Source organism: Ursus maritimus, unplaced genomic scaffold (assembly GCF_017311325.1).
Source record: "Ursus maritimus isolate PB19 unplaced genomic scaffold, ASM1731132v1 scaffold_19, whole genome shotgun sequence".
Classification (NCBI taxonomy): domain Eukaryota; kingdom Metazoa; phylum Chordata; class Mammalia; order Carnivora; family Ursidae; genus Ursus; species Ursus maritimus.
In genome coordinates, this window is record NW_024424341.1 from 50,854,571 (window position 1) to 50,863,701 (window position 9,131).

Below are 9,131 nucleotides of genomic sequence, written 5' to 3' on the forward strand. Positions count from 1 at the left end.
AGCTGCACATTCCCAGCTGAAGGAAAGTTCTCAGCCTGGCCTGGGCTCCCAGTGGCGCCGGAATTCCCGGTATTTGAGGAGGCGGCAGGGAGGGAGAAAGGGGCTGTCTACTCCAGAGCCTCCAGCGGGGAAGGAGAGGCGAGCCCCCTCTGCCTTTCCAGATGCAAGATGCATCCCAGCTGTGCCTCTGGCGGGGAGCCAGGAGCCCCGGAAGGAGGGGGTCTCCAAACCACGGACACCAGGCTGGCTTCTGCCCCTCCCGATCCCTGCCCCCTGGACTCCCTTATTCCCACTTGCCAGACTCCTCTCCTTCACAGCCCCGGCCCACAGCTCCTCAGGAGCACCTCCCTCGTTGGTCCACTACAGTCCACCCACTGTGAAGTCGGCCCAGCCTTCCCTAAAGCCATACTTGCATCAGGCTCAAAAGTGGGAGGGTAGTGCCCTGCTGCCCTTTTTGGGACATTTAGCTTAATGCCAGCCTAACCCTTAACCCATTAACCACATCTCCCAACGCAAAACTTGGCGAGCTGCAGTTACGTGACCACTAGGCTAATTTTCTTACCCGGCGTCTGCCTGCCGCTAACCTCACAGGAACAGTGCTTAGCTGGGCACCTAGTTAGTGCCAGTCAACCCCACTGGCCCACAAGCAGCACTGTCATCTACTCCCTGTGCATCAGTGCTGTCCTGTAGATTTCTCCTCACCACGGAAATGTTCTCTCATCTGGGGAGCCCAGTATGCCAGCCACACGTGCCTACTGTTCTGAGTGGGGCACATACAAAAAGGGCAACTGGACAGTAAATTTCAAGTTCCTTCTCTTACTAAAAAAAAAAAAAAAAATTGTAACACTTCCCCCCCCCCCCCATCAATGTCCAACTGCCACCCAGTGTTCTTGCCAGCACCCCCAGCAGCAGGGAGAGCAGTGCGGGACCCCGCCTGGGGACAGACAGCCGAGGTATCAGGCTGGCTGCAAGGCTCATGTGAGCAGAGCCCACTCAAGGAAGCTCACTGGCTTCCTGCAGAAACACAGAGGGGCGGGGGAAGGACCAAAGGTAACTGAATCCACAAGCAACACTTTACTTCCCTATACAGACACCAGTGCTGTCCCACAGAACTTTCTTCGACAATGGAAATGTCCTGTGTAGCCCAGGAGTAGCAAATGAGAGCCCGCTACGTGTTGGCTCTTACTACACGGCACGCACAACAGATGAACAAGTCCTCAGACACACGTGCTGAGCCCTGTAAAGACAGTCACCACAGTGAGTGTAACTGGGACTGTTCCCCAGGAGGAAGTGCTGACATCCTGAAAGATGAACCAGTCAGGGGGACGCCCCCTCCGCTGCATCCCCAGCCTGTCTCCCTATAGGCTGGCATTAGGAAAAACTCCTTTCCAATTCAGGCACGGCTCTTAGTGGTTGACTTCAGAACGCACCCAGGAGGGTTCTCTTGTCTTTGTATTCAAGTTTACTTATCTTACACCTTCCACTGCTCCTCAACATGCCATTTCAACAGCGGCAAAGGGACTGAAAAAAGACAAACCCACAAGGACACCCCACACAACCAATGCCCCAGAACCACTCGGCCTCCACTGTGCCTGCACACTGGACTCTACTGGAGGTGCAGGGAGACTGGGAGCAGGCCTGCTGCCACGTGCCTCTCCCACCCATCCACACTGACCCTGGGGTAGTGTCTTCTGGAAAGGATTATGATCCAGACTGGCATTGGGCTGGGGTGTTTTTTGCATTTCTTTTAGTCCGAGACCCACCACAAATGACCAAAGCACGATCTTTGAAATCTTAAGTCCCGTGACAATTGTTTATTATAAAGATGAACCCTCATCCTCACGACAGGCTTATCGGTAGGATTTCTGGTAGCGAGCACGGGCACCAGGACCGCCAAACTTTTTGGATTCGCAGCGCCGGGGATCAGCTACCAGCAGGGTCCGGTCATACTGGATGAGGATGTCTTTGATCTCCTTCTTGGAAGCCTCATCCACGTCTGGGGATGAAAAAAGAGTGAAGACTGAGGTAGCCATGGAAGCGCCCTCCTACTGTCTGGGGCTACAGATGGGGGCCGGTCCTCCGCTTGCCACCCGCCCACCCGTCGGGAAGGAGCCATTCTCACTCACATTTCTGGTAATAGGCCACCAGGGCTTTGGAGATGGACTGGCGGATTGCTGTGAGGGAAATACACACAGGAGAGTGTTACCAGCTTTATGAAGGCTCAAGAGCAGGGCCTTGCTCTCAGAGCCACCGACCCGGCCCCCACGTTCCTGGGACTCACCGTAAATCTGGGCCACGTGACCACCACCCTTCACTCGGACTCGGATGTCCACCCCGGCAAATCGCTCCTTGCCCAGAAGCAGAACAGGTTCCAGTAGCTGGAGGAACAGGGGGCATGAGAGGATTTTAGATCACAACCCGCGCACCGGAGCCACCTCAGGGAGCACCTGACTCCTTCTCTCCGAATAACTTCTGCCACCACAGACGTCAGAGCACCAGTGGACGAGGAGGAGAGCGTCACTGCAGACCCCTCTGCACGGCCAAGACAGCAGGGAGGATCTGAAGACCGATGAGACTGCGGAAGGCAACCTGAGCTGAGCCCTCGTATTTGGTCCCTCTGGACCTCAGAGTCCTCATCTCTAGCACTGGTTCTTAAAGAGTGCTGGCATTTTAGGGCGCCTGGGTGACTCAGTCGGTGAAGCATCTGCCTTCGGTTCAGGTCATCATCCCAGGGCCCTGGGATCAAGCCCCGCATCAGGCTCCTTGCTTAGCAGGAGGCCTGCTTCTCCCTCTCCCCCTGCTTGTGTTTCCTCTGTCTGTCAAATAAATTTAAAAAAACTTAAAAAAAAAAAAAAATAGAGTGCTGTCACTTTAGCTCAACAACGCAAACCTCTACAGCCACCAAGGCTGCCGAAAACCGTGAAAAGCCACTCCTGGGCCACGTCCAGTACCTCCTCCACTGAGCTCTCCTCCCAGTCCTTTGAGCCTCCCATTTCCAAATTACAACAATACTACACCAACCTGTGCCGTGCTCTCCCCGGGCCAACTCTAGATTTTTTGCAGGTGCCTGGATGCTTTCGTTTTACCTCCTTTAGGTCTCAGCTCACAGATTCCCATCTCAGTCCTGATCCTTCCACCCAGGCAGAAGCCTCCTCTGGGCTCCCCCATCCCAGCCCAAACTAAGTTGAGCAGTGTCTGGTGTTGGGTCCAGTCTGCCTCCTCCACTGGACTAGGAGCCCTATGAGGGCAGGGCTTGGGGACACCTGTGTCACTGCTGTCTCCCCAGCACTCAACACAGTCTACACAAGTAAAACCTTCGTATAACTGACAATCGATAAGAATAAACACAGTAGGAGCACCTGGGTGCCTCAGTCGTTAAGCTCTACCTTCAGCTCAGGTCATGATCCCAGGGTCCCGCTCAGCGGGAAGCCTGCTTCTCCCTCTCCCACTCCCTCTGCTTCCCTCTCTCACTGTGTCTCTGTCAAATAAATACTATTAAAAAAAGAAAGAAAAGAAAGGAAAAGAAACTGAGGCCAAGGGGCAGGGGAGGAACCCCTTTCACAGCAAAGCACGACAAACCCAAATTCTTTTCCTGTTCTTCCGATATTTAATCACTAAGCACCTACAATGTCCAAACTCTACTTTTAAATACAATGTTTTAAGAAACCAACTGATTTCTGTCCTCAGAGATTGTATACTCTAAGAGAGAAGAGACCTTAGATTGTAAACACAACACACGTCCCCCCTTAACTTACTGCAAGAAACCAGGCTGCACAAACTCCCTTTGCCCTTCGTTCCCCCAAATAAGTGAACTTCCAAATGTCCCAGTTTTGAAAGCAGCCTTTTAATCTGCACGTTTTCACTCCGTCCACTCTTTTATCACAATATCTGAACCCCCCGAAAATCCAGTTCTATCTCCAAATGCCCCTTTTTCTGTCCCCAACTCAGCTTCTAAAGATCCCACTGTTGATACCAGATCCCTCAGCTTCCAAGACCAATGAATTCCAGGAACCCATTTATTTAAACCTCTCTCTCTCTAAAGCCCTCCACTCATCCCAAACGCCCACCCTCAATGCCAGCACCTTGTATTGCAGCGTGCGCGGCTCGATCATCTCCAGGGGCCGCCCATTCACCTTGATGAGGCCGTTGCCCCGTTTGCAGTGCGCCACGGCTGTGGCCGTCTTCTGTGGAAAGCGGGGGACAAGCGGAGCCACGTGAGCTTCGGCCCCCGACTCCCATATCGACCCCAGAACCTCCCTGTAGGCCCCTACAGACCCCGGCCTCCCTCAGCCCCTCTGATCGGGCACCCGACCTACCTTGCGTCCGAAGACCTGCACGGACTGCAGAGGACCCTTGGATGGCATGACTGCGAACGTATGTAAGAGATCCTCACCGCGCGGCGCCGCAACCGGAAAAGGAAAACGCGGGGCCACCCCGGCCGCTTTTCAGGGTCTGCGCAGGCGCTTTGGGTGCTGCGTCGCGACGAGAGAGCGCTTTACGGCTCATATTGCAGCCAGGGGCCGACCCCGGAAGAGCGGCGGAAGGTGGGCCCAGGACCGGAGGAGGCGGGACCTGGGAGCGGAAGGGGCGAGGCCTGAAGTGCTCTGGGAGCAATCGCGGAAGAAGGGTGAGGGCGGGCTGTTCTTCACAGTATCGGTGCTTGTTGGTCACCGGTTTATTTGCATTTCGGCTCTTTAATAATCATCTTCCTCTACCCTAAGATCGATTCTCATCCTCCTCTAAAGAGGCGCCTTTTGGGGGGCGCCTGGGGGGCGCAGTCGTTAAGCGTCTGCCTTCGGCTCCGGCGTGATCCTGGCTTTCCGGGATCGAGTCCCAAATCAGGCTCCTCCGCTGGGAGCCGCTTCTTCCTCTCCCACTCCCCTGCTGTGTTCCCTCTCTCGCTGGCTGTCTCTCTGTCACATAAGTAAATAAAATCTTAAAAAAAAAAAAAAAAAAGAGGCTCCTTTTACCCCTTACCACTGGTCATCATCCTCCCCTGTAGACTCCATCCTGCTCTCTAGACACCCTTCTCCCCAAATCCTCCTCCATCAGAAGCCACAGCAGGAAGTCAAGCAGGATTTCCAGATTCGGGATTCAGAACCCATCTCCTCCGAGAGTCCTCTCCGAGAATCTTTCCTTTTAGCGCTCCTCGTGCAGAATCCACCTTTCACCAGAATTTCCTTCCTTTTAGAGTCTCCTCTTCCCTGAATCCCCCTCTTCAGAGCCCTAACCCAGACTTCCTCTTTCCCCGAATCTTCCTCCACTCTGCCCGCAATCCACCTTTCCCAGAACAGCCCCTAGAATCCCCTTTCACAAAATCTCTCGCTTTCAGAGCCCCCTCCTTCAAAATTACATTTCCCAAGAATTCCTTTCCCTTCAGAGCCTCCTCTTCCCAGCAGCTGGCTTCCCCTCGATTCTCCACTCCTTAGAGACCCTCCCTCCAGAATGCTCCCTTCAGGGTCCCTACCCTTGAAATCCCTCTTTCTCCAGGATCCTTCAAATAATCTCTTCATTCCCTCCCCCAAATCACCCTACTCTCTAGGCTCCTCCCCCACAGAATTCTCCATCCCCAGCATCCCCCCTCCTCCGCCATCCCATCTGAGGAATCTCAGGATTGAGTTGCCCCTTTGCTGCCCCCACACTCAGGATACACCCTTCCCAGTCAAAAGGTTTCTATCTCAGAGTTGCAGAGAGCCCACGGTCGCTTCAGTTTCCCTGGCAGCACTGAGTCAGAGGTCCAAGGTTCAAAGGGTCCTGTTGACTCACCTTGCGCCGGGAAGGTGGAGATGGGTGGAGGTTGGTGGGCGGGTCTGTGGCAGGAGGGAGGATCCTCCAGCCCAGAGTCCAGCTCCAAAAGGGTGAGAGAGGGGAGAGGTGGAGGGAGGGAGCACCCAGAGGCTGACCTGGGGGGACACACAGACAGATACACAGCACAAGAGAGACAGACACACATGAAGGAGAAAGACAAAGGGGCCAATGGAGAAGAGGAGAAAGAAGATAAGACACAGGGGCAATTACAGATGGACCCAGAAAACACAAGTGACGGCGATTCGGAGACAGAGAGGCCAGCCCTCAGAGAAAGAAGACAGACAGGTACAGGGAAGCATGGAGATTCCAAGTTATTTGAAATATGGAAATACTTGATACAGAAATAGAAGTAGAAAGGACAGCAAAGCCCCCCAAATATGCACCTGCAAACACAGATAAAGCCTCGCAGGGGTGTTTTCCAACAAGAAGACAGGCCACGGAATTCATGCACTCTCACACACTCCGTACTGCTCTATGGAACTGTTGGGGGAGGGGGTGGGACGGGACTTCCCCATATCCTCCAATCTCTCTGAACTGATCCTCCTACCCTTGCTGAGTCTTATATCTTCCTGTGGGGGGTGGGGGGTGGGGGAGAGGTGTCAGGAAACCCTCTGACCTGGACCCTCCCTACTGCAGGGTGACCATCTTCCCCGGCCTCTTGGAGAACATTCCCTGAGTATCTGTGGGTTGAGTGGAGCTGGGCAGGAAGGGGTCAGGACACTCCAGTCTTCTAACTTGCTCTTTCTGTACTTCTTGCTTCCAGGACGCTGGGCTGGGACCGGAGAAAGCCTTGGGAGTGGGCAGGGTGCCCGTGTGGCCTCTCTGGACCATCCTCCTGCTGGTACGGCCCTTGGGAGGCCTAGGATCACCCCTCTGTCCTCGGGAGCCTTTCTACTTCCTTGTTGCCATCATGAAGATGCTGGTGAGGAGGAGGGAGGGGAGAGCCAGCAGACAGGCAGGGAGGGGGTGGGGGGGCATGTTTGAAGAAGGGTCAGGCTCTCCCCTCCAAAATCTGATCCTTCTCCCTGACCCAAATTATAGGGAAACAAAAATGATGGCACTCTCTACACCCCAGATGATCTCTCGGTGAGTATTTCATTAGCTCCTTACTGGACCTTGGAAGTTTAGGGAGAATCCACTAGGCTCAAAACACACGTCGGGGGCAGGAGGCAGTGGGGCTGGTATTCTGGCTGTCCAGCTGCTGACCCAACTCCCAGCCTTCACAAATACGTTTCGTTCACTGCTGTCTCCAACACCTGCTGTTGTTGTTGTTGTTTTTAAGATTTACTTATTTATTTATTTATTTATTTGAGAGAGAGAGAGAGAGTACGCACATGCACAGAAGCAGTGGGGAGAGGGAGAGGGAGAGAATCCCAAGCAGACTCCCCACTGAGTGTGGAGCCTGATGCAGAGCTCAATCCCATGACCCTGAGATCATGACCCGAGCTGAAACCAAGAGTTGGATGGCTGACAGCCAGCCAGGCGCCCCATGCTGTCCCCAACACCTAGAACAGCGACTGGCACATAGCAACAAACGATGATGATGGTGGTGATGATGATAGCTATGCTTAAATAGTGCTGCTTCCGCCAGGTACTGGTCTAAATGCTTTAAGTATATTAGCTTATTTAGTCTTCACGCTGACCCTATGAGGTAGATAGGGCCACCGCGTATGGATGTGAAGAATGTACACTGCACAAGGATCCCACACCACCAAGGGCAGTATTCATACCCTGGATATATTTGTCAGTTTCTGGTAGACAGCAGTAATGTATCTTGTTCTAACAAGCACTTCCAAGTGTTTTAAGAAAGAAAGAAGTGTCATTTTCTAGGTATAGGCTAGCGTCAGCCCTGAAGGTAGAAATCTTCAGAGTTCTGGGGCGCCTGGGTGGCGCAGTCGTTAAGCATCTGCCTTCAGCTCAGGGCGTGATCCTGGCGTTCTGGGATCGAGTCCCACATCGGGCTCCTCCGCTGGGAGCCTGCTTCTTCCTCTCCCACTCCCCTGCTGTGTTCCCTCTCTCGCTGGCTGTATCTCTGTCACATAAATAAATAAAATCTTAAAAAAAAAGAAATCTTCAGAGTTCTGTTTTACAGATGAGGAAACTGAGGGCCAAAGAGGTGAAGGGGCTTATCCCAGGCCATGGTCCAGAAACCCTGAGGTTGGGGATTTGGGATCAGATCCTTGCCCAGAGACACCAAGTCACTCTGTCCCCACAGGTGTGTCCTGCTGAGACTCTAGGGTGCTTCCGGCTGGAGCTGTCTGTGATCCGGTTCGAAGAGGGCCCATCCTTGGGGATTGCCGTGTTCCGGCTACAGCGTCTGCTGGATGCACTGGGGTCCCGGCTGTGGGTGACAGGCCAGGGCCCTTGTCCACCCTGCGAAGGACATCCCCAGAGACCTGTCGCACTCTTTCTGGCCAAACTCTTGGAGTTGTTACAGGGGGCTTGTGCTAGGCACCGGCCCTCAGCATGAGCCTGAGAGGACACGGACTCCCTGGTACTGCTGGAGAGGCTGGGAGGAGAGAAGGACAGAGAGGACTTGGTCTCTAGCCCCAGCTCCCAGTCCTAAGCCTTCTCCTTATGGGCCAGAGGACTTCATGTGCAGCCCAAGGAGCCAAGGGGAAGAGGAGAAAAGGAGGAAAATAAGATCCAAAGCCTGAAGTCTCTGACCTCCTGGGGTGGGAGGGTTAGATAAATTGGCCCGCATCTGCCCCTATTCTCCCTTTTAGATACTCCCCCCTGTCTCCTCTTCCAGGAAGGGACACCACAGGTGTCTTCTAACCTAGGGATTAGGTTAGAATCTAGGGATTCCACCGCTAGAACACAGGGACAGCCTTGTACCTCAAGTCCCTGACTGCAAATAATTACCACCTGCAGAGCTTTGACGAAATACTGATGGCTAGGCCCCAACCCAGAGCTTTTGATAATTGGTCTCTGGTGGATCCTGAACATCATAGTTTTAAAATCAACATCATTGAGGTGTGATTTACATATAGTAAAAAGCATACATTTTAAGTGTACATTTCCATGAGTTCTGACAAATGTATACACACAGCCACACGTCCATCACTCCAAAGCATCCCTCATGCCCCTTCCCAACCTTCACCAACAGCCATAGACACCCACTAATCTGCTTTCTGTCTGTATAGATCAGTTTTGCTTTTTCTAGAGTTTCACAGGAATGGGATTGTAATATTGATATATATTATATGCTAGTGTCTGGCTTCTTTCACTCAATATGATGTTTTTGAGATTCATTCATGTGCCTATCAGCAGTTTATTACTATTCCCTTGTATAGACACACCCCAATTTGTTTATCCACCGT

The 9,131-nt window shown here is 53.1% G+C and overlaps 1 protein-coding gene across 2 annotated transcripts; it reads right to left on the bottom strand.

Moving 5' to 3' along the window:
* Nucleotides 1-1,799: 1,799 nt before the first annotated feature.
* On the bottom strand, nt 1,800-4,478 carry RPS16 (ribosomal protein S16). 2 transcript variants are annotated; one of them, XM_008688698.2, is made up of 5 exons: nt 4,317-4,478; nt 4,083-4,184; nt 2,282-2,378; nt 2,127-2,174; nt 1,800-1,996 (listed from the first exon to the last, which is right to left on the bottom strand). In XM_008688698.2, the coding sequence occupies exons 1-5, from the start codon at nt 4,362-4,364 to the stop codon at nt 1,851-1,853; spliced, it is 441 nt and encodes a 146-aa protein (XP_008686920.1). In that variant the 5' UTR covers nt 4,365-4,478; the 3' UTR covers nt 1,800-1,850. The 2 variants fall into 2 exon arrangements, with proteins under 2 accessions (XP_008686920.1, XP_040489897.1); XM_040633963.1 differs by having other exon boundaries at nt 2,127-2,378.
* Nucleotides 4,479-9,131: the final 4,653 nt, after the last annotated feature.

What these genes read in the sequence shown, in the direction of transcription:
- RPS16 (XM_040633963.1), bottom strand. Translation starts at nt 4,364, where the DNA reads ATGCCATCCAAGGGTCCTCTGCAGTCCGTGCAGGTCTTCGGACGCAAG. An exon ending in CGCGCACGCTGCAATACAAG is followed by an intron (nt 2,379 to 4,082) that starts GTGCTGGCATTG and finishes CTGTTCCTCCAG; the next exon opens with CTACTGGAACCTGTTCTGCT. An exon ending in GGTGGCCTATTACCAGAAAT is followed by an intron (nt 1,997 to 2,126) that starts GTGAGTGAGAAT and finishes TTTCATCCCCAG; the next exon opens with ACGTGGATGAGGCTTCCAAG.